The following is a 26,064-nucleotide window of genomic DNA, read 5'->3' on the forward strand; positions in this document are numbered from 1 at the left end:
GTCCAGGGTACATTGTCGCAAACTGTTTGAACTCTGAAGTGCTTAGCTAGTTGTGGTTGGAGTAAATTACGATTCTGCGTGATGATGTAAAACTAGCACAGTGAATCATCAGCCTGTTGTACATCACTCAGAGTACCAGGGGCTCAGTTTGTAGCACTGCAATCTGAGTTAGAAAGTTGTTGGTTCAAATCCTAGTCCAAAGATGAGCACAAAGGTTCTTGCATATAGTGAAGGAATGCCATGCTGTCAGAGGTGCTGTCTTTCAGGTGAGATGTTAAATCAAGGTTCTACCTGGCCTCTTAGGTGAATGTTGAAGCTCCAGTGGCTCTCTTTGACAGAAGAATGGGGAAAGGCTTCATCAATCTGAAACACAAAGGGACTTAGGATTCTCTTAAGGTTAATGTGCACTGCTGAGGCTGTATAAGGTCTGTCAGACTGTATCTGGATAATTTTGAACAGTTTTGGGCCCCATATCCAAGGAAGAATGTGCTGGCATTGGAGGGATCCAGAGAAGTTTTACAAGAGTGATCCTGGGGATGAAGGGCTTGTTGTATGAGGAGCAGTTGAGAAATCTGGGCCTGTACTCAACGGGGTTAGAAGGATAAGGGGAGATTTCATTGAAAGTTGGAGAATCCCGGCATGCCCGGATAGTGTGGAAATTGAGAAAATGTTTCCACTAATAGGAGAGACCAGGACCTGAGGGTACAGCCTCAAAATGAAGGAGTAACCTTTTGTAACTGAGATGAGAAGGAATTTTTTTTTAGGCCGAGTAGTGATTCTGCAGAACTCATTACTGCAGAACTCATTACTGCAGAGGACTGTGGAGGCGAAGTCATTGAGTAAATTTAAGACCGATAGATAGGTTCTTGATTGGAAAGAGGAACAAGGGCTATGGGGACAAGGTAGGAGAATGGAATTGAGAAATTTGTCAGCCATGATTGAATGGTGAGGCAAAATTGATGGGCCAAATAGCCTAATTCTGTTCCTATATTTTATGCTCTTTTGTGGTTTCCCTGGTGTCCTATTCAATATTTATCTCTCCATCAACTCAACAAAAACAAGTTACTGCATACACCTGGTCTTTGCTAAAGATTGTACGTATTGCTTATTTTAGACAACCGATAACTACAGAGGGAATTGAATCTAACTGTTCATTACAAAAGGCGCAAATTTTATTCTGTATTTTGCTTTATCCAGATAGTTAGTCCCTGAAGTCCAATGTGTACATAAACTTAGATGTGAAATTAATTTAAACAGCTGTTTGTCTTTTTCTTAATTATGCCTGTTTCTTCAAAGTATTAAATTATATTTTCTGTAAGTACCTCCATACTCAAACTAGAAACTCAAAATAGAATGGGATAAGATCAATCAGCAATTTTCCCCTTTTTCTTTTTGATATTCCTTGAGCTGTTGCTTATTTTTTCTTTATAACACTCTTCATCTGATTCCAAAGGGATCAATCTCGAACTGGTATAAGTCTGCCTTGCATTGAGGTTAGTTGGTAGAACTTGATTTTATATGGTGTGACACCAAATCAGCTTATCTTCTCAATGTTATTTTCAATTATTTTGGTGTAAATATGGACCAGGCAGGCGTATAAAATGGAACAAGAGAAAAGAACTTTGCGTCTATGTGATGATTTTAACTAACCTTTTAACTTGCTTTAACTGCCCCAAATTGCTTTACCAACAAGTGAAGCATTTGTTTTAGATGTAGTCATGGTTATCATGCCAAAATATGATGACCAATTTGCTCACAACACTTACCCATTACTAGAAATGTGATAATTAATCTACATCTGTGTTGATTTTGAGGGATTATATTGATTGGGGCATAGGGGACCATTCCTCTGTTCTATTTCAATGTAGTTCCATGGGATTGAAGATACTTAACTCTATTGTTTGCTTCCCAGTTCTGTCCCTCTCCACTTACATCCCTGATTCTTCTGATGCTTTGCATCACATTTAGAACTTCCAGTTCATGAGCAGCAGCCACCTCCTTTTTACCAAGGACATGCAATACATTTGCATCTTCATCTTCCATTAGGATGGTCTGAGGACCCTCCACTTCTCCCTGGAAAGAACGCTTGAACCATCTCCATCCACCACCATCACCCTCTTCCAATTGGCTGAGCTCCTCCTCACTTAGAACAACCTCTCCTTTTTAACTCCTCTCCCCTTTCTTCAGGTCAAAGATGAGGGCAGGGCTTCAGTTATTCCCACCTCTTTGTGGGGTTTGTGGAATATTTCTCATTCCAATGCTGCACGCAACACCTTCTCCAATACATCAATATTTTCATCGATGTTGCTTGGCGCCTCGTTCAGAATTGGAAAAATTGATCAAATTCGCTTCCAATTGCTACCCTGCCCGCACCTTCACCTGGTCCATCTCCTGCCTACCTTCCATTCCTCAACATCACTGCTTTCATTTCTAGGTATAGGCTGGCCGCTGATATCCATTACAAACCCATCAACTCCCACGATTATACATCCTCACACCCTGCTTCCTGTAAGGACTCCATCCCATTCTCCAAGTTTCTCTATCTCCATTGCATCTGTTGTGATGATGCAACATTCTGCAGGGAGGCATCTCAGAAATATCCACCATTTTCATCAACCAAGGAATCCCCATTACCATGGTGGACACAGAGTCAAGGAGATGTACAGCATGGAAACAGACCCTGTGATCTAACTCGTCTGTGCTGACCAGATATCCTAAATTAATCTAGCCCCATTTGCCAGCATTTGGCCATCTCCCTCTAAACCCTTCCAGTTCCTGTACCCATCCAGATGCCTTTTAAATGTTGTAATTGTACCGGCCTCCACCACTTCCTCTGTCAGCTCATTCCACACACACACCACCCTCTGCGTGAAAAAGTTGCCCCTTAGGTCCTTTTTAAATCTTTCCCCTCTCACCTTAAACTTATGCCCTCTAGTTTTGGACTCCCCTACCCTGGGGAAAAGACGTTGGCTATTCAGCTTATCTATGCGCCTCATGATTTTATAAACTTCTATAAAATGAGTCTTCAGCCTTTGGCGCTCCATGGAAATAGCCCCAGCCTATCCAGCCTCTCCCTATAGCTCAATTTAATCTAACCCTGGCAACATCCTTGTAAATCTTTTCTGAACCCTTTCAAGTTTCAAATCTTTCCTATAGCTGGGAGACCAGAATTGAACACAATATTCCAAAAGTGACCTAACCAATGTCCTGTACAGCCACAGCATGACCTCTCAACTGCTATACTCCATGCACTGTCCAATAAAGGCAACTCTGCCTTCACAAACCTGACTATCTGCGACTCCACTTTCAGAGAACCATGAACCTGCACTCCAAGGTCTCTTTGTTCGGCAATACTCCCCAGGTCCTTACCATTAAGTGTATACATCCTGACCTGATTTTGCCTTTCCAAAATGCAGCACCTGACAGTTATCTAAATTAAACTCCATCTACCACCCGTCAGCCCACTTGATCAAGGTCCCTATGTACTCCAAGGTAACCTTCTTGGCTATCCATGACACAACCAATTTTGGTGTCATCTGCAAACTTACGAACTACATCTCCTGTATTCACGTCCCCAAATCTTTTATATAAATGATAAAAGCCCTGAACCTTGCGACACACCGTTGGTCAAAGGCTTCCAGTCCAAAGAGTAACCCTCCACCACCACTCTCCGTCTCCTACCTCTTGAGCCAGTTATGTATACAAATGGCTAGTTCTCATCTTCCACAGTTCTGCCTCATTGCGTCCCTACCCTCCTGCAACAATGATAGACCCCCCCCACACAGTCCTCACTTACCCTCCCACCAGCCTCTGCATCTAAAGGATTGTAAGCTGCTCTTTCTGCTACCTCCAATAGAATGTAATGACCAGACACACATTCCCCTCCCCTCCCGTCTCCTTGCCAGCATTCTGCAGGGACTCTTCTCTCTGTGGTCCATTCCTCCTCCGTTCCCAACATCTCCGAACGCTCTCACAGCATCTTCCCATTGCAGTCACAGCAGGTGCAACACCTGCCTGTGTACTCCCTCTCTCCTGACCATCCAAAGCCCCAGGCCTACCTTCCAGGTGAAGCAGTGATTCACTGTACTTCGTTCAGTCTAGTCTACCGCGATTGCTGTTTATACTTTGGCCTCCTCTAAACTGGGGGATGAAACACAGACTGGGTGACTGCTTTGTCGAATACCTATGTTCTGTCCACAGAGATTAGTAGTTCGCAGTCACTTCAACTCGCCATCGTGGTCCCTGACCACTGCAGTGTTCCAGCGAGCCTCAGTGCAAGCTCAAAGAACAACATCTCATGTTCCACTTGAGGAACCTATAGCCTCTGGGACTCTATGTAGAGTCCAGTAACCTTCCATACTGATCCCATCCTTGCAGGTCTTTTACCCAGCCCACACCTGGTCCTGTTCTGACACGGGATGTTTTTACCATAGTCCCCCATTCGCATGTACCCCGAGGCCAATATCACATTGTATAGGTTGCTCTACTGTTTTCTCCCACTCTTTGCGATTATTATCACTCATACGGCTTTTCATCTGTCCTGGCCTGCTATTTTCAATCTTTGTTTGTCTACCCCTTTTCATATCTCTCCGAGCTCCATCTTCACCTATCCCCTTCACTTCCCACCCCGTTCCCCAGCTTGAAATGTTAATTCTGCTTTCTTCCCACCGATGCTGCCTGACCTGTTGAGTTTTGCCAGCGATTTCTGGTTTGTTTCCGATCTCCGGCATCTTCAGCTCTTTTTTGTTTTTTTAATTCAATGGGATTTTGTACATCCACCAGATGTACAGAGCAGATAGATCCTCAAATGGACTGCGTATCTGAGATGCAGCACTGCCTCAACGCTGCGCTCGAGGGTCAGTCTAGATTGCTGTGCTGAATGAGACTTGAACCCAAGGGGAAATTTCAAAAAAACCGATCCGGGACTGCTATTTCCAAACTATTTCTTAATAAATGATGATAAGCTAAAAAAAAATGCTTTGAAGGGGGAAGAACTCATATACAGAATCTTGCACTCATCACAGAATTGCAATGATTCCGTGAGATGCTGAAAAAGTGGGGTTTGTGAAGTTAGAATTCCTGATACCTGAAGATGGCCTTAAGCTGCTGACTCCATTGTTTTACATTTGCAGCCTGTACTTTTGCCTCTTGGTTTATCGCTGAGTGCTTCCTTCTGCTAATCGCTCATGAAATCACAGTCCAATTCAAAGTGGAACGTACCTGTGCTGGCACTGTCTATTGTAAGAGTGAGTTATTGGGTCAAAGCTATGCTGCAGCAGAAGCATAAAAATTATGCAGAATAAATTTGATAATCCCCATCCCTATCTGCTTGTGCATAGCTTTGACCAATAAACCAATGCGACAGATAAGGATATCTAGTATTCTGTATAACTGTAAACTGGAATTGTTAATATACAGTAAAACAGGATGTTCTTCTCATTTTTACTGTGCCCTTGTTATCACCTCAGGGGACAGTGAAATCAGTGCTCATATCCACTGAATGAGACAATAACACTTGAGTGTTGTAAAACTCATGTCGGCACTGTTGCCATGCTCTCTGTGTGCTGCAATCCATTTACTGCTTGCTGGTGCTTACTGAGCCTGATAACAACACACTGAACTAAACACTAATTCATTCTGTAGACACAATCACGTTGCTGATTCACATGCTTCTCAATATTCCAATAGTGTTATGAGTTTGTTAAAAATGTAAACCAGTTTAAGGCCACTCGGTAATTTGGATATGACAATTTGAGGGCTAGGTCAATTCAACAAATAGCGCACGTAAATAATTTAAATTGCAAGAATGGCAACATTATACTTTTTTTTTCCTCATTGCTTTGTATAAATTGGCTTTGCTGGCAAGGTCAGGACTTATTTCCGTCCCTGTGCAGCCTCTCAGTGCCAGGGACCCTGGTTTGATTGTAGCCTTGGGTGACCTTCTGTATTGAGTTAGCACGTTCTGTGTCTTCATGGATTTCTCTGGTTTCCTCCCGCAGTTCAAAGATGTACAGTTTAGGTGGACTGACTATGCTAAATTATCTTGCAGTGTCCAGATATGTGCAGGAGAGGGGAATTAGCTATGGCAAATGCGGGATTATGGGGATAGGGTGGAGGGGTGTGTCTGAGCGGGATGGTTTATTTAGATTAGATTAGATTCCCTACAGTGTGGAAACAGGCCCTTCAGCCCAACAAGTCCATACCGACCCTCTGAAGAGTAACCCACGCAGACCTGTTTCCCTATCCTATGTTTACCCCTGACTAATGCATCTAACAGAATGGGCAATTTAGCATGGCCAATTCATCGGACCTGCACATCTTTGTACTGTGGGACGAAACAGGAGCACCCAGAGGAAACCCACGCAAATACTGGGGGAATGTGTAAACTCCATACAGACAGTCGCCCGAGGTGGGAATTGAACCCAGGTCCCTGGTGCTGTGAGGCAGCAGTGCTAACCACTGAGTCATCATGCCATGCTGTGGTCTTCAGAGGGTCAATATAGACACAAAAGGGTGAATGACCTCTATCTGCACTGGAGGGATTCTATGATTCTGTGTTGATATTAATACCAAAGAGGTGTCACAAACCTGGTCCTTTTTCTAAAAGTTGTTCCTTTTCTCAAGGATACTGTGCCCTTGGTTTTTTTCAGAGGCGTCATATACCACTCAGGCCTGATTAGACTCGTTTGGTACAGAGATGAAAGAGGAGAAAGTGAGGTCTGCAGATGCTGGAGATCAGAGCTGAAAACGTGTTGCTGGAGAAGCGCAGCAGGTCAGGCAGCATCCAGGGAACAGGAGAATCGACGTTTCCCCTCCCCCCACCTTGTCTCCGTCAAATCCATCGAATTCAGCACCGCCTTCCTAACCTGCAATCTTCTTCCTGACCTCTCCGCCCCCACCCCAGTCTGACCTATCACCCTCACCTTGACCTCTTTCCACCTATCACATTTCCGACGCCCCTCCCCCAAGTCCCTCCTCCCTACCTTTTATCTTAGCCTGCTGGACACACTTTCCTCATTCCTGAAGAAGGGCTTATGCCCGAAACGTTAATTCTCCTGCCCCCTGGATGCTGCCTGACCTGCTGCGCTTCTCCAGCAACACATTTTCAAAAGAGATGAAAGAGTTTATTGAGAGGCTTTCTGTTTATATGTAAATGAGACTTCAGACCAAAGTGGTCATGTTTTAGAAGTGACCTGTATAATGAAAGGGGCGTGGTCAATCCTAGAAACTGAAGTTTGAGTTGGAGTTCTCTCCTTCTGCCCTTCTAACTTCGACTTATAAGCCTTTGTTTCATTTTTACTGTGTTTTTAAGGGAGTTTGCTTATTGGGACTGTTGTGTATATTCAGAACAGCAAAATTAAGTCTAGTTTGGATAGACTGAGTTCTGTAGGGGTTCTTTATTCTGTTCTTTGTGTTTCATTATGTAATTTTGTGAATAAATTTTTGTCTGTTTTTAACCTGGTAGTCAACCTCACTAACTTACTCTGGGTAGCTTTCACTGTACATTTACCAAAACAAATTGCAAAGTTATGGTCTAGGCTGCCTGCTTAAGAATGTTTTGAGAGATTTGGCCTAGTCCATAACAGAAGCCTTAGTGATTTGTTACAGTGCATTTTGTAGATGGTGTGTTCTATTGCAATTGTGAACCAGGATGGAGAAAGTGAACATTGAAGGTGGTGCATGGACCTCTAAATCACACTCCTGACCTGTGCTTGTAGATGGAAAGGCTTTGGAGAGTCAGGTGAATAGTCAGGCAGTGGTCCACTTTTTGTAGTCACGCTATTAATGTAGCTCCAGTGAAGCATCTCATCAGTGGTAACTCTTCAAATGTTGATGGTTTTGGGTTTGATAATACAGTGCCATCAAAGGGAGGGGTTGAGAAATTGCTTTTATTAAGATGGTCATTGCCTTGAAATTATATGACACAAATATTACTCTGAACTCACCAGCCAAAGCCTGAATGTTGTCTAGGTCTTAACCACAGACTGCCGAAGTATGAGGAGTTGGGAATTCAGCTGTGCAATCACCAGTGAACTTCCCCGTTAAGGACTAAGGGACACAAAGTTACAGTAGGTGAATATAACTTAGTGAATTAATATCTGAAAGCTAGTATGGACTGATAGGCTGCATGGTCCCTGTCTATGAGATTAGATTCCCTACAGTGTGGAAACAGGCCCTTCGGCCCAACCAGTCCACACCGACCCTTCGAAGAGTACCCCACCCAGACCTTTTTCCCTCTGACTAATCCACTTAACACTATGGACAACATAGCGTGGCCAATTCACCTAACCTGCACATCTTTGGACTGTGGGAAGAAACCGGAGCACCCGGAGGAAACCCACGCAGACACTGGGAGAATGTGCAAACTCCACACAGTCACCCGAGGTTGGCATCGAACCTGGGACCTTGGCGCTGTGAGGCAGCAGTGCTAACCACTGAGCCATTATGCCACTGGGGATTATGTTGTAATCAATCTATGAAATAGCTGAAGATGGTTATGCCCGAAGACACCAGCCTGCATATCATATGCAATGACGTCCTGAGTCAAGAAAATTGGGGTGCAGTAACCATCATCAACTTCCATTTGTGTCAGGAATAAAGCCAACAGAATGAAGAGTTTGATTGCAATGCCCGTTCCCATTTTTACTGGGGTTTCTTCATTCTGCACTTCGTAGTTGTCTAGCTTATATCATCTACTTCCATTGTGTTGCATGCATGTTGTCCTGTGTTGTAGTTTGACCAGTTTATCACCTCACTTTAAGGAATGCCTGGTGCTGTGCCTGGCACCACCTCTTACAATCCTCATTGAATGACAGTTATTCACAAAGCCCCCCATGATATAACATATGTTGAAGCCACACCTGGAATATATTTAATGTTGATGTAAAGGCTTTGACAAGTCTCATAGTATATATCAGGAAATCCATTGCATTAGCTCTGCTTAAAATGGCTGGAGCAGCAGGTCAGACAAAACCGCCGTGCTCTCCAGACTCTCATGTGCCAGCATCAGTACTGATCACAACATGTTAGAGAGTCTTGTGCACATCTTGTACAATTCCTGTCTGGATTCCCAAGTGCTGCTGCACTTGGCTCTCTGTGAATCACTTGGCCACTCTCTCACTGTGTGAAGTCTGTATGTTCTCACTGCATGGATTTCTGCTCAGTGCTCCAGTTTCCTCCCACAGTCCAAAGATGTGCAGATTAGGTGCATTGGCCAGATTAAATTGCCTGTAGTATCCAGGATGTGCAGACTAAGTGGGTTAGCTATGGTAAGCCTAGGGTTACAGAGATAGACTGGGGACTGGTTCTGGTGGGACACTCTTCAGAGGGTCAGTGCAGACTTGATGGGGTGAATGGCCTCTTTCCACACTATAGCGATTCATAGCCCTGACTCCTTTTGTCCACATGAGCTGGATGGAGTCCTCTTTGCCCAATCCATGACCCTGCACTGCCTCATGAGAGCATAAGAAATAGGAGCAGGAGTCGGCCATCTGGCTTGTCGAGCCAGCTCCACCATTCAATGACATCATGGCTGATCTTTTTGTGGACTCAGCTCCACTTGCTCGTCCACTCACCACATCCCTTAATTCCTTTACTGTTCAAAAATCTACCTGCGACTGAAAAACATTCACCGAGGAAGCCTCAACTGTTTTCCTGGGCAGGGAATTCCACAGATTCCCAACTCTTTGGGTGAAGAAGTTCCTCCTCAACTCAGTCCGAAACCTGCTCCCTCTTATATTGAGGCTATGCCCCCTAGTTCTAGTTTCATCTGCCGGTGGGAATAACCACTCTGTTTCTATCTTATCTATTCCCATCATAATTTTACATGTTTCTGTTCGATCCCCTCTAACTCTTCTAAATTCCAATGAGTATAGTCCCAGTCGACTCAATTTCTCCTGATAAGCCAGCTCTCAACTCCAGAATTGTCCTAGTGAACCTCCTCTGCACCCCCTCCAGTGCCAGTACATCCTTTCTCAAGTAAGGAGACCAAAACTATACACAGTATTCCAGGTGAGGCTTCATCAGCACCCTGTACAGCTGCACAAAACCTCCCTATTTTAAAACTCTATTCCTCTAGCAATGAAGGACAATATTCCATTTGCTGCCTTAATTGCCTGTTGCATCTGCAAACTAATCTCTTATGCTTCACAAACAAGGTCAGCCCGTTCCCTCTGAACGGCAGCATGCTGCAATTTTTCGCCCTTTAATTAATAGTCCATCTTGCTGTTAGTCCTCCCAAATGGATCAGGAAACTCTTATCGTTTGGGCATGCATCTGTTGCTACTGCTCAAAGTAGACTCTAATTCCTGTGACTGCAGAGAGTCTGCAACTCTGTGCGAAGTTGTGCAGGGCTGTATTTGCCCTCTCCTTAAGGAAAATTGGCCCAGCCAGCTTTGCCTCTGGCACCTGTTCATGCACACCAGTGCCTTGCTGTTTACTGAGTGTCATCTATCTATGCACATGCAGTGGTTCATCAAGGACACCCCTTTTGTGCTGGTCGACATTTCGCTTATAGGATACGATTGTGCTTATTCTGCATTCGGCTGCTAATCTTGACTGAGTGACATTAAAATAAATAGTTTCCATGACTTAATATCGGCAAAAAGAGATTGAGAGAGCTAGCTTTGCAGTGCAGTCGCACAAGGTTTGTCATGCTGTGGTAGGAATGAGGTAGAATGCACCCCATTAATGTGTGTCTGCGACATATAATCAACATCTCCACAATCAGTAGCCATTTTATCGTGGCCTAGTTGGTCATGGTCTGAGATCCTGTCCCTTTCCATGGCTCCCTCCACCATTACTGTACTAATTAAAGGTCGAATGTCCCTCCACAAATACACACCTTCTCCTGGCCATTAGGAGTGCTGTAATTCAGCAAGAACAGTAGAGAACATGATATGGTACTGTAGCATGTTTGCTCCTATTCATTGGCAACTGCATATCTCAGTTATGGTAGATCCCCAGCAGTATTGTGACATTGAGTGGGGTCAGTAAGTGCCCTGGGCAAACACATCTCCCTTCTTCAGGAACAGCATTCTCCTCATTTCTGCTGAAGGATCAATACAGTGAGGCCTGCCCTAAAGGTTTGATGTTGCACTCACTTTGCAGTGTGTTTCTGGTCATTGAATGTCTTTGACATGATTCCGTTTCTGTAGCTGATATGTTAGACCTCCTATCACCCTTCAACTATATGACCACGCTCCCTCACTATCTCTGGAAGGACGTCTAAGGTTTGCATCAGAAACTCAAGCTACTCCCATGGTTAGTGCCAGGTCTTTGTCCATCCTGAGATATTGTTGAATTCAAAACTTCAATGCTGTTCCAATCTGAACTTACAACAGTAAAACAGCAGTCACGGTAACGACTGCCTGATTGGCTTAAATTTGGCCGCCACTTGAGCTGTTTTGCCTCTGTTCACAACATGTAGCCACTAACTGGTCGCTGCACCATCTTCATGCCAGTTAGGGGGTGCCCTCTGTATCCCAAGGCTGACGGTGGGCTTGGGACCAAGAAATGATGTGACCTTCTATTTTCTGCCTCTGGAGTGAAATGCAGTCCTTATTATTTGTCCTGCAAGACATGTTGTGTAATTATTCACTCTCTGTAGTCACATATAAACTTATATTTAATAAATGGCATCTTTCTTGACAGCTGGATATCTCAAACTGCTAAACATGAAATGATTACTTTTGAAGTGTAATCTTTATTGTCGTGTAGAAAATGTAGCATAGGAACATAGGAGCAGGAGTTTACTATTTGTCCCTTTTGACCCTACAGCACCATATGATAAGGTCATGACTGATCTGATTGTGGTCTGAACTCTATTTTCCTAATTACCCTTAAATAAATTCAATGATGCAGCACCTAGTACACATGCTTTCCTTTATTGGTCAGAGTATTGAGTACAGGAGTTGGGAGGTCATGTTGCGGCTGTACAGGACATTGGTTAGGCCACTGTTGGAATATTACGTGTAATTCTGGTCTCTTTCCTATCGGAAAGATGTTGTGAAACTTGAAAGGGTTCAGAAAAGATTTAAAGGATGTTGCCAGGGTTGGAGGATTTGAGCTACAGGGAGAGGCTGAACAGGCTGGGGCTGTTTTCCCTGGAGCGTCAGAGGCTGAGGAGTGACCTTATAGAGGTTTACAAAATTGAGGGGCATGGATAGGATAAATAGACCAAGTCTTTTTCCTGGGGTGGGGGAATCCAGAACTAGAGGGCATAGGTTTAGGACGAATAAATACTTTGACCAATAAAGGAAAGCATACCAAACACCACCTTAACTATCCTGTCTACCTGCGACTCCACTTTCAAGGAGCTGTGAACCTGCACTCCAAGGTCTCTTTGTTCAGCAACACTCCCTAGGACCTTACCATTAAGTGTATAAGTCCTGCTAAGATTTGCTTTCCCAAAATAGGAAGGGTTTGGAAGGGTATGGGCCGGGTGCTGGCAGGTGGGACAAGATTGGGTTGGGATATCTGGTCAGCATGGACGTCTTGGACCGAAGGGTCTGTTTCCATGCTGTACATCTCTATGGCTCTATGATGCTTTGAGACAAAACAAAATATTCTCCTCTCTGTTTGTACTTAAATTTTGTCCCCCTAGTTCTAGTCTCCCCAAAGGAGAAATATCCACCTTCTGTAAGACTCGACAGGATCTTCGATGTTTCAATAACAGAACTTCTCAATCTTTTAAAGTCCTTTGAGTATAGGTCAATTTATACACGTCAAGCTCCCATAAACTGCAATGCGATAATGGCCAAAGTCTGAATTATGTTGATTTGAGAAATAATTATTGATCAGGTGACCAGGAAGAATGTGCTTACTCTTATTGAAAGTAGTGCTGTGGGAACTTTTACATGCATGTGAATGATAAACCTTTCACAGTACAAAACTGAGAACGTCTGCAACTTGGATTTGTTTAAGCCTTTAAAGTCCAATCAGTACAGACATGGAGTCTGTTCATATATCAATTCAAAGATTGATCTTACACACTAAAGTTTGTCATTATAATCATTTCCAGTCTTGTACGATTTCAAGAGACCTCTGAGACCTACAGTGTCAATGTATTTTGTGTTCAATGTCAGATTGGTAGAGGTTGTGTGCTGGGTAAGGGGCCTGTTGCAAATAGTGATGGTGTTATTTTGAGGTTAGTTGGGGAGTGTCTTGGTCCTTGCCTGTTTATCAGCCAGATTTAACCATTTGTCTGCCAGTGGATCTGATTTGTTTCTTCCCTTTTCAGTCCAAGGTGTCCAGGTGCTAAGTTCCTTTCTCTCCTATGTAGTTAGCAGGAGTATCCAGAAGAACTGCTCACCAAATTCTAAATGAGTAGTGGACAATTTGAGAGAGTTGGAAAATCTGGTCCTGGCTGGGACCAATGCATAATTCTTTAAGTATTGCTGATGAGAAATGAGAAGTGACCAATCATAGGTCAAAGAAAAGAATGTGGTTTCAGGATCTGCAAGCAAGATAAACAATCATCAATAGAACAGGGAGGGAGTGTGTTCCCGGAAAAACACAGCAGGTCAGGCAGCATCCGAGGAGCAGGAAAATCGACGTTTCGGCCGGAGCCCTTCATCAGGCTTACTGCTCCTCAGATGCTGCCTGACCTGCTGCGCTTTTCCAGCAACACACACTCAACTCTGATCTCCAGCATCTGCAGACCTCACTGTCTCCCAGAAAGGGGAGGGGGCTGAGTTGAGAATGAGAATTGAGGAAACGTGGTAACTGAGATTATTTTGGTTTTGGAAGATGGAAACAAAGAATTTCATGAGCTTCTGATGTTTATGTATAGAAGGAATGCTAATAAGAATGAAATTCAAATTCAAATCATAAAGATATTTATAGGCTATCGAGGGTACAACTTAGTTTTGCTGGGGTTACAAAGCACCTGGTGATGAATAAGCAATCCATTATACACCCTGCCTCAGTTCCATTCCATTAATTTTGCATAGCTGATACTTCATTGACTGTTTTATACCTGCATTGAAGATATGCTTCATTCCCACAGAATGGTCTGGATGATGGAATGTTAGCAATATTTTCAACGTATGTGGGTAACCCCAAATCAGGGAGCAGCATGGCTAAGGGAAAACAGTGTAGCTCGAAACATAAACATGCAGTATTCTTAATTAATTTGGTGAATAGCCAACGGCTATGGATAAGTGTAAAATCATTACTTAGGGAGCAAGACTTTTGAAAGAGGGAACACATCTTTTATAGAACATGGTACATTATTCTCATGAATTAAAAACAAAAGATCCACAATCTCTAACAGATAAACTTGAGAAATTGTAGTTGTCCTGAGCTTGCGATTATGTTTCAGGAAGTTTGTAACTGGCTGCAGTGTTGGAGTTCTCGGAACACTTTGAACCGAGACTGGAGGTACAGAGATCTTGAGAAAGAGATGTGTGCGTTAGAATGGCAAGTGAATGGGTTGATTAGCGATTAAGTGGCTGATCAGAGATGAAGAAGTTGCTTGAAATGTTAGGGGGATTGAGGAGTTGAGAAGGGACCAATCATAGGTCAAAGAAAAGAATGTGGTTTCAGGATTTGCAAGCAAGATAAACAGCCTTCAATAGAAAGTCATGATTTGGAGATGCCGGTGTTGGACTGGGCTGTACAAAGTTAAAAATCACACAACACCAGGTTATAGTCCAACAGGTTTAATTGGAACACACTAGCTTTCGGAGCGACGCTCCTTCATCAGGTGATTGTGGACAACCACCTGATGAAGGAGCAATGCTCTGAAAGCTAGTGTGTTTCTAATTAAACCTGTTGGACTTTAACATGGTGTTGTGTGATTTTTAACTTCAATAGAAAGGGGAGGGGGCTGAGTTGAGAATCAGAATTGAGGAAGCATGGTAAATGAGATGATCTTGATTTTGGAAATTGGGAACTAAGAATTTCATGAGCTTCTGACCACTAATGGGGATAGAAAATGGTAGCTGTTGAAAAGGTTGGAGGAAGCATTTTGTGACTGAGAACAGGAATTTTTGATTGCCTTCTCTGTCCATGATAACTTGAAACTTTGAGTAATTTGGTCACATAAAGAGAGGTGATATACTACTTTAATACTTCAAGTTGGATTTGAAGGGCGACAGTGGGTTGGTTGGGGAGAGTAAGGTGATAGTGCTGCAACTGTGGTGCTGAAGGCATCAGTGACAAGGCAGACGATAGGGTGTTACAATTTCTGGATCTTGGTGGCAGTTCATATTTTCTTCAGTAGATGGGAGGGGTAACAGCTTAAACATAAGTCAGGGGTTGGGGGGATAAGGGGGTTGGCATCCATGAGAGAAAAAACTTGAGGAAGCAGCCACCAGTAGGGTACAGAATAGACCGGGAGGTGAGGGCAGTCTAATTTCATTCAAAAGCAAGTTACCATCCCCAAGGATCAGGTACTCATTGCTCTGACTACTTGGATTTGATAATAGCAGCTGTCAATATTGAAGGTGTCAAGTTAGAGGTTGAAAAAGGTAAATGATGATCTTGAATACTCCGAGAGGATGAAGTGTAAATATGTAAAACAACTGTCAAAAAAAATAAGGCAGCAGAACAATGTGAGGTCTGCTAATGAGCACAATAATGCACAGAGATTGGTCGGTGGCACGTAAAGTCTCCTAACCTCGGAGAGAGGGAAAAAATTATCAATGGCATGTCAAACTTTCGGCGATCTCCTGACATCAGGTCATGGATGGTAAGACCTTTTGGTAACGATTATGCACATTCTGGAATGGTCCAGAAGAAAGGCAAAAGCAGAAGAATTCATGGCAGGTGGGACTAGATTGGGTTGGGATATCTGGCCGGCATGGACGGGTTGGACTGAAGGGTCTGTTTCCGTGCTGTACATCTCTGACTGTATTTAAGGGGTTGGCTGAAGCATCTGAGAGTACTCCGTCTTAAAAATAGAGAAACCAAATTTGAGAGATAACTGAGCCATTAACATTGCATGATGATGACATAAAGTGATACCTTAACTAAAACTGGGTGCTTTTTTTTCATATTATACCAATATTCTAACCAGATAAATCGATGTATTTGACATTGTGAATGATACAATATATTTATTTTGCAGAATGACAAGTCTCCGAGACGCTCAACAAGCCGATCAAGTAACATATCAAAGGTAACATATTCTTTGTACTTGATGAGGATATCTGACTTTTCTAATATCGTGTTGGTTGACGTCACAAGCTGAGGACATTTTTGAGTCCATTCGTACGCTATCCTTTGAAAAAACGAACAGAATTGTAGTTGGCATGAAGGAGCATGGCTTTCCAGAGAATGGTCATCCGTAAAACGGAATAGCTGGTATGATTTTGTAAAACCTAATGCTGTAGAAAGATTGCCATATATCTGTCAAATTTGCCCCTCAAACCTCCCCATGACAGAATATAGTGTGTAATAACAACCGGAGAACTCTCATGAGGAACCTATTGTTAAAGTTCACTTGAGAATGTAACTTTTAAAATAAATTTCTGGGATTTACATGTGTAAAGAACTGAAACCAACATGGTCATTCTAAGAGATAAGAGACTTAACAAACAATCCAGGTCTTTTTCAATATATCATTTCAGTTGCATCACACTGTAAACTTTTGCTATAAAGTCTGTGTCTAATGATCTTATACTCCACAACCACCTGATGCTTGTGTGTAAGGGACCTGCAGCATTGCTCAAGCCTCCTCTCTTTCCCCACTCCTCCTCCCCCCATGTGTCTGATGCCGTTCTCCTTCTAGTGGTAGAGTCGGTGTGTTTGAAGATGCTGGGAAGGAGGCTTGTTGAGTTGCAACCCGCCTTGTGGATGGTACATTCTGAATGGGCACTCAGCACCTGAACTATTATGCATTTGTTTCCTCCCTTGCATTGCAGGAGCAAAGCTGCCAAGTACAATTTGGCAAACAGCTGCCTAGGAGAGAGGCTCTGATTCACATTGCCATCATGGCTCTTGGAATCCAGGCAATGATAGGCATGTGAAAGTTTCAACAGTGGACATCAAGAGGGCATACAAAAGGGCAGGAAGACAATGGAATCCATGCCCTCAGCACATCACCAAATAGGAAGCCACTTTGAGAGCTAATGAACAAAATAGAGTCTCATAGAATAGCGGAGTCAGTGTGAGTTTAGATAAGGCAAAATTGACAGAGGAACAAAAAACAGTAAGTTGCAATAATGGTTATTTTTCAACCTGGAAAATTACAGACAGTGGTGTGGCATTGTGTTAGTGTTATCATCATTGCTTTTCATGATGCATATTATTGACTTGAATGTTAGAATACAAAATCATCTGCCATAATCTGTCGCATATAGAAAACTCAGAAGTACAGTAAAGAGTTAGGGTGATACCAATTGACTAGAGCAAGGCAGGTACAGATTATACAAATCCACTAACAAGTGTAGATGAAGTTAAATACAAAAAGATAGAGACAAAATGTAAATTCAATAGTACAGTTGTAATGAGTACAAAGGGCTAAAGGTACCTTGAGGTTCATGTGCATTGATCTTTGAAGGTGGCAAGACTTGCTGAGGTGTCAGCAAAGCTCAATGGGATTTGGGATTTCATAAATAGGATTAGATTAGATTCTCTACAGTGTGGAAACAGCCCCTTCGGCCCAACATGTCCACACCAACCCTCAGAAGAGTAACCCACCCAGACCCATTTCCTTCTGAATGATGCACCTAACACTATGGGCAATTTAGCATGGCCAATTGACCTGACCTGCATATATTTGGACTGTGGGAGGAAACGAGAGCACCCAGAGGAAACCCACACAGACACGGGGAGAATGTGCAAACTCCACACAGATAGTTGCCTGAGGCTGGAATTGAACCTGGGACCCTCTCAGTATTTTCCCTGTCAAGCCCTTTAAGAATCCTCTATGTTTCAATGAGATCACCTCTCATTTTACTTTACTGCAGTGAGTACCAACCTTTTTAACCTTTGTTCATGAGACAATCCTTTCATACCAGGGATCATCCCAGTGCACCTTCTTTGAACTACCTACAGTGGAACATAGACAGTACAGCACAGGGAATCGTGTTGTACCGAACGTTAAACTAATCCCTTCTGCCTGCCCTTGGTCCATACCTGTCTATTCCTTGCATTTTCATGTGCTTATCTAAAAGTCCCTTAAATGCCCCTATTGTACCTGCCTCCACCACCATACCTGGCCGCACATTCCAGATTCCTACCACACTGTGCAAAAGCAAAAACTTGCCCCTCGCATCTCCTTTGAATTTCCTCCCTCACCTTAATTGCATGTCTGCGAGTGTTAGACGTTTCAACTTTGGGGGAAAAAGATTCTGACTATCAATCCTATCTATGCATCTCGTAATTATATAGACGTCTCCCCTCCGCCTCTGCCACTCCAGAGAAAACAACCCAAGTTTTGCTAGCCTCTCCTCATAACCGCTAATCCAGGCAGCTTCCTGATAAACCTCTGCTGCAACCTCTCCAAAGCCTCCATATCCTTCTTGTAACGTGGCGACCAGAATTGAATGCAATGTTGTAAGTGTGGCCGAACCAAAATCTTATAAACGTGACTCTTGTGCTGAATTCCCTGACTAATAAAGGCAAGCATCCCAGGGAAACGACCTCTTTACCATCCTGTGTACTTGCATGGCCACTTTCAGAGAGCTATGGACTTGAACCCCAAGATCTCTCTGGACATCAGTGCCTTTCCTGATGAGGGGCTTCTGCTCGAAACGTCGATTCTCCTGCTCCTTGGATGCTACCTGACCTGCTGTGCTTTTCCAGCACTACACTCTTGACACTGTTCAGGGTCCTGCCAAGAAAGGTATACTCATAACACCATTAAGATGGAAGTTTCAGAATTTTGACCGAGTGGTACTGGAGGAAGGGCGATATAGTTCCAAGTCAGGATTGTGTGTGGTTAGGGGGAAATTTGCTGATGCTGGTGTTTCTGTGTATCTGCTACCTTTCTCCTTCTAAGAAGTAGAGGTTGTGTGTTCGGGAGGATCATAAGTGAGTTGCGGCAGTGCTCACTTTAGATGGTGCATGCCACAGTAACTGTGTGAGAGTGGTAGAGGGAGTGAATTTTGAAGCTAGTCGATAGGGTTCCAGTCTAGTAGGCTGCTGTAGGCCTGTGAGCTTCTTGAATGTTTTTGGATCTCTACCCATCCATGCAAGTGGAGAATATTCCATCCCACTTGGGACTTCTGCCTTGGAGATAATGCTTAGACATTCAGAAGAAAGGAGATAGGTTATTCACCACAGATGTCCTAACCTTTGACCTGCTCTTGCAGCCACAGTATTTATGTTGCTGGGTCAGAACAGTTTGTGGTCATTAGGAACCCGCAGGGTGATGATCAGTGATTCAGTGGTTGAGGAGCCATGGAAAGTCAAGAGACGATGGTTAGAATCGGTCTTGAGTGCGATTGGCATGCATTTAACAATGTAGTTTCAGGACTGAGGGATTTTAACCGGAAGATTATGATGGAAAAGGTCATTTGCCGTGGAGTAAAAACGTTTTGTGAAGAGGTCTGACAGAGAAGTAAAACGTTATAACAGTGTCACATACAAGAGGGAGAGGTGAACTGAGGTATTTCACTGTTCAACTGCACTGCACATAAAAGAACAAATAGGAAGGGTTTGGTGGGATATGGGCCGGGTGCTGGCAGGTGGGACTACATTGGGTTGGGATATCTGGTCACCATGAACAAGTTGGACCGAAGGATCTGTTTCCATGCTGTACATCTCTGACCCTATGACTCGAGGTGATTTTTAATTTTTATTCCTTTATTCCATTTTCCTTTTGAAATCAGTGGTGGTGTGTTTTTCCCCAAACCCTATTTGTGGGCTTCAAGTCTTGAGGGTGTTTGACTGGGTGAATGTGGAGAGTGCCCATTGAAGACAGAGATGAGGAAAAAAAGATTTCTGTGAGGATGAGAGTCTGGACTTTCCTTCCTTAAAAAGCAATGAAAGCAGAGTCTTTGTAAATATTTGTAAGGCAGAGATGGGTAGATTCTTGATTACCAAGGGAATGAGAGATTTTCAGGGATACGCAGCAATCTAGAGTTCAGGTTAAAATCAGATGAGTCGTAACATTTTTGAATGATACAGCAGTCTTGAAGTACTAAGTGGCCTACCCTTGTTCCTTGTTTGTAAATTTTTTTTTCTAGACAACACAAAGTTGGGTTTATGAATGTGTTTGAAACTTGGCAGGATGGTTCTCACAACATACGCATATATACATAAGGACGTGCACACACAAAGGTACTGGCATTTATTCATGCGAAATGGACTCCCAACAAGTCAGTGTGCAGTGAAGGCTCGCAGTTAGCTCATCTGGCAGAGTTCCTTTTTGGAGGAGCTCGGATGTAGGAGATTACACAGACAATTTAACTCTTGTAGACCAAAGTTAGTTCACCATAGCTTACCCTGGAGCTATTTTACCTTCTTGCATCCTTATAATAAAAGCCAACTGAGAAAAGCATTCAAAGCTATCTCATTAACGGTATTCAAAATTCACTTGTCGGGGATTCGTGTAACCCAGATTGTTCTGGAGCACTAAAATAAACCAAAGAACTGCAGCTGGTAAAATTCTAAAACACTCAGGTCTGTCAGCGTCTGTGGAGAGAGAGTTAACATTCTGTGTCCAGTGTCCCTGCTTCAGTACTGAAGAGTGATTGGACTCTGCTTTCTCTTTTGGACTCTGCTTTCTCTTCACAGATGCTGCCAGACCTGCTGAGTTTCTCCAGCAATGTCTGTTTTTGATGAATTTGGTCAAAACCATTGTGTTTTGTAGGTGATTCCTGCGTGCGCTGTTTGGTGTAATTTCAGGTAAAATTGGTTTTAGTGATTCTCCTTCACACCAAACCTGGCTGGGAAAACACAATATCTGTGGTTTCCTTATGTGGGCTTCTCCAGAATGTCTACACAATGCAAAGGTGTTACGTTCCAGGGAAATAGGAAGTTAGCTTTTGCCAGAAGGAAGTTTCTGGAAAGTACACTCTGTAATTGTAGCCATATTAAATCCAACAAGGGTTCATGAATAAAATGTAAACAAAAGAATTTTCTCTAAATTAGGACTTCTTGATGCTTTCTGTGCATGAAACCGGTTTGGGTAAGGTAGAAAAAGGAAAGATGTTCCTTTTAGTTAATTGTAGAAGCTCAGTGAACGTCAAAAGCCAAGAACTGAAAGAAGTAGAAACTCCAGGTGGCATCGGTGAAGAGAGGCAAAGTTAACCCATACATTTCTTATTCTCTTCAGTTTTGATGACTAAGAGTTTTTAATCCAGTGGAAGGGGAGGAGTCAAGAAGAACAAAAGGAAAGATCTGTGAGAGGGTATAGAACAGATTTGTCATTTTGAATAAGTGTTACAAATGGGGTGTGAAGAAGAAATTGATTGTCTAGTAAGCAGTACTGACATGGTATTTTCTCCCAAGGGCAGGATGGAAGGGACGCTCCCTCGAACCTGTAAGGCCTCTCCAAGGGCCTGCCCAACCTGGTCCCAAGCCAACAATGTTCTGAGCATTGACCTGCAGTTTCAGAAGTTGCTGCGTAGGAGGTCTGCGCGGGAAGAAAATAAATGAGAGGAAACAAGGGGTACAAACAGAGGTCGTCAATAATTTTGAAGGAAAACTTTGTCAGAATTTAAGGGAAGTGAACTGGCAGGACTGCAGGGACAGAGCAGGGGAATGGATCATACTGGATTATTTGACAGCAGTGTTTCCAAACATTCTCTGAGTGTAACCCCATTTTAATGCCTCAAACATTGTGTAACCCTGAGGTAAAAATTTGGAGAGGGGTAGAGTTGGGCGGGGAAATAGAGTGGGGGTGGGGTGGGGAAATACAGTTGTAAAGGAGTTGAACGTATCCTCATTGTTCTCATAGTTCAAATTCACCAAGTCCTGCCCTCACCCCCATCTCAACCATTCTTTAATCCACCCCTTCTGCTTCCTTCATCTCACCCTCGTTCACCCATTGTCTCCCTCTCCTTCCTACCCCATTTTTGCCTTCTTAACCTCATCTTCATTGTGAGGGGTAGCTGATGAAGAGTCAGGACTGACCTGTTTTTTTTTTAAAGAAGCTAAACTGTTCATAGGCTTCAAGCAGCAGACTAATTCTCAGATAGCAGTCCATTAAGGCACCCTCACCAACAAAAATAACAAGAATTTAAAGGACTTTGTGACTTTCAAAAGTAGCCTGAGCTTACAAACCCCAAACTCTGATCTCATGACCACACTGGGGCTAGTAACTCAAATTGGGAAACCCTGAGATATACAGAGTGCCAGCATGGCCTTGATCATTCTGTAATGGTTCTATGGCCTGGATTTTCAAATGTCAGTGGACACAACACAGTGCAGATGCAACTTAAAAATTGCATCCCTGCGATCATCTCTGCATGAGTGCTTCTCGGGACAGTTTAAAATTTTCAAAGTACTTTCTGGGAGAAGGGAATGAGGAATGTATGCCCTTTCGACGAAAGTGCAGTTAAGCTCTGTTGGAAGCTTGTCTAGTGGCCAGAGAGCGTGAATTTTAAATGTGAATTTGAAGAAGTTGAACAGCCCATTATTAGATTAGATTCCCTGCAGTATGGAAACAGGTCCTTCGGCCTAACTAGTTCACGCTGACCCTCTGAAGAGTAACCCACTCTGACCCATTCCCCTACCCTACATTTACCCCTGACTGATGCACCTAACACTATGGGCAACTTAGCCTGGCCCATTCACCTGACCTGCACAGCTTTGGATTGTGGGAGGAAACCCATGCAGACACAGGGAAAATGTGCAAACTCCACACAGAGTCAAACCCAGGACCCTGGGGCTGTGAGCCAGCAGTGCTAACCACTGAGACACTGTGCCACCCTAAATAAGAAAGGGGAAGCAGTGGCGGGGGGGGGGGGAAACGCTTCTGAAGTATGCTGCCCAGTTCCACACTGCAATTCACAGAAACCAATGCCATGAAAAGCAAGGAGCAATCTGATTGTTTCATTCTGTGATAGAATGAATCTTTCATTTTCTCAATTTTTTCTCAGTGTCTTTCCTTTAAAATTTGGTTTAGAAATCACAACATGGCGATGGCCAGGAATCAAGCCCAGATCAACTGCTTGGAAGGCAGCTATGTTCACCACTATACCACCATCGCCCTTAGTATATCTCAGGCAAATCTCAGTATAAAGACAAACTACTGGGTACGCTGGAAATCTGAAACAAACACAGTATGCTAGCGAAGTTCATCAACTCTGGCAGCATCCATAGAGTGAGTAACAGAGTCAATGCCTCAAGTTCAGCATGACTCCTCCATTGAGCTATGACCAACCTGATCAAGCCACAACTCTGAAGCTAGTGGGACTTGAACCTAGGCCTTCTAGGTCAAAGGGACACTGGAACCATAGAATCATACAACACAGAAGAGGCCCTTCGACCCATTGAGTCTGCACTAACATTTGAGGTACACCTGACTATCAACCTAATCAATATTTGCAAGCACTTGGCCCATAGCCTTGATATGCCATGTGCTTATCCAGGGGCTTTTTAAAGGATGTGAGACAACTCACATCTTCTATTCTCCCAGGCCATCACCACCCTCTGGGTAAAAAGGTTTTTCCTCACACCCCTCCTAAGCCGCCTGGCCTTCATCTTGAACCTGTGACCCCTCATGGCTGACCCTTCAACTGAGGGGAACACTGACCTACTCTGTCCAACCTTTCCTCATAACTTAAATTTTCCATCTCCGGCAACATCCTGGTGAATTGCCCCCTCCAGTCCAATCATATCCTTCCTGTAAAGTAGTGACCAGAACGGCACACAGTAGTCTAGCTGTGGTCACACCAATGTCCTATATAAGTCCAAGATGACATGCCTGCTTTTGTAAACTATGCCTTGATTGACAAAGGTAAATGTTCCATATGTCTTTTTCACCAGCCTATTAATGTGCCCTTCCACCTTCAGAGATTTATCGATAAACCTGCCAAGGTCCCTTTGTTCCACAGAACTTCCGAGTGTCGTGCTGTTAATTGACTACTTCCTTATCAAATTACCCCTTCATGTCACACTTTTCAGAGTTAAATTCCACCTGCCAGTCATAGAGTCAGAGAGATGTATAGCACGGAAACAGACCCTTCGGTCCAACCCGTCCATGCCGACCAGATACCCCACCCCAATCTAGTTCCACCTGTCAGCACCTGGCCCATATCCGTCCAAACCCTTCCTATTCATATAGACATCCAAATGCCTTTAAATGTTGCAATTGTACGGTGGTTAGCACTGCTGCCTCACAGCACCAGAGACCCGGATTCAATTCCCGCCTTGGACAACTGTCTGTGTGGAGTTTGCACATTCTCCTCGTGTCTGCGTGGGTTTCCTCCGGGTCCTCCGGTTTCTTCCCACAGTCTAGACATGTGCAGGTCAGGTGAATTGGCCATGCTAAATTGCCTGTAGTGTTAGGTGAAGGGGTAAATGGGTCTGGGTGGATTGCTCTTCGGAGGGTCGGTGTGGACTTGTTGGGCCTGTTTCCACACTGTATGTAATCTTAAAAAAAGTCACCCCTCCACCTCCAATGCTCCAGAGAAAACAGCCCCAGCCTATTCAGCCTCTCCCTGTAGCTCAGATCCTCCAACCCTGGCAATATCCTTGTAAATCCTTTCTGAACCCTTTCAAGTTTCACAACATCTTTCCGATAGGAAGGAGACCAGAATTGCACGCAATATTCCAACAGTGGCCTAACCAATGTCCTGTATAGCTGCAACATATCCTCCCAACTCCTATACTCAATACTCTGACCAATAAAGGAAAGCATACCTATCCTAACTACCTGAGACTCCACTTTCAAGGAGCTGTGAGCCCGCACTCCAAGGTCTCTTTGTTCAGCAACACGCCTGAGGACCTTACCATTAAGTGTATAGGTCCAGGTAAGATTTGCTTTCCCAAAATGCAGCACCTCGCATGTATCCAAATTAAACTCCATCTGCCATTTCTCAGCTCTTTGGCCCATCTGATCAAGATCCCGTTGTACTCTGAGGTAACCTTCTTCACTGTCCACTACACTTCCAATTTTGGTGTCATCAGCAAACTTACTCACTCTACCTCTTATGCTACATCCAAATCATTTATATCAATGATGAAAAGTAGTGGACCCAGCACTGATCCTTGTGGCACTCCACTGGTCACAGACCTCCAGTCTGAAAAACAACCTTCCACCACCACCCTCTGTCTTCTACCTTTGAGCCAGTTCTGTATCCAAATGGCTAGTTCTCCCTGAATTCCATGAGATCTAACCTTGCTAACCAGTCTCCCATGGGGAAACTTGTCGAACGCCTTATTGAAGTCTGTATAGATCACATCTGCCCTCATCAATCTTCTTTGTTACTTCTTCAAAAAACTCAATCAAATTTGTGAGACTTTTTTTTACCACACGCAAGGCCATGTTGACCATCCCCAATCAGTCCTTGCCTTTCCAAATACATGTACATCCTGTCCCTCAGGATTCCCTCCAACAACTTGCCCACCACCGATGTCAGGCTGACTGGTCTATAGTTCCCTGGCTTGTTCTTACCACCCTTCTTAAACAGTGGCACCACGTTAGCCAACCTCCAGTCTTTTGGCACCTCACCTGTGACTATCGATGATACAAATGTCTCAGCAAGAGGCCCAGCAATCACTTCCTGCTCAGGTCCTGGAGATTTATCCACCTTCATGCATTCCAAGACATCCGGCACTTCCTCCTCTGTAATATGGACATTATTCAAGATGTCACCATCTATTTCCCTACATCTAGATCTTCCATGCCCTTTTCCACAGTAAACACTGATGCAAAATACTCGTTTAGTATCTCCCCCATTTTCTGTGGCTCCACACAAAGGCCACCTTGCTGATCTTTGAGGGGCCCTATTCTCTCCCCAGTTACCCTTTTGTACTTAATATATTTGTAAAAACCCTTTGCATTCTCATTAATCCTATTTGCCAAAGCTATCTCAATTCCCTTTTTGTCCTCCTGATTTCCCTCTTAAGTATACTCCTACTGCTTTTATACTCTTCTAAGGATTCACCCAATCTATCCTGTCTATACCTGACATATGCTTCCTTCTTTTTCTTACCACATCC

General features: G+C 43.6%; 1 protein-coding gene across 5 annotated transcripts in view; it reads left to right on the forward strand.

The window, feature by feature from the left end:
* marchf1 (E3 ubiquitin-protein ligase MARCHF1) overlaps window positions 1-26,064 on the forward strand; it is a 647,227-nt gene that overhangs the window by 465,582 nt on the left and 155,581 nt on the right. For 4 of the 5 annotated variants that reach the window (XM_043698895.2, XM_087976603.1, XM_043698912.2 and 1 more), the window contains one exon: window positions 16,073-16,123. In XM_043698895.2, the coding sequence (XP_043554830.2) occupies window positions 16,073-16,123 (51 nt within the window). The other variant, XM_043698930.2, reaches the window with a different exon arrangement.

The sequence above is a fragment of the Chiloscyllium plagiosum genome, unplaced genomic scaffold (genome assembly GCF_037043375.1).
Source record: "Chiloscyllium plagiosum isolate Xiang-an unplaced genomic scaffold, Cpla_swu_hap1 HiC_scaffold_1, whole genome shotgun sequence".
NCBI lineage: Eukaryota > Metazoa > Chordata > Chondrichthyes > Orectolobiformes > Hemiscylliidae > Chiloscyllium > Chiloscyllium plagiosum.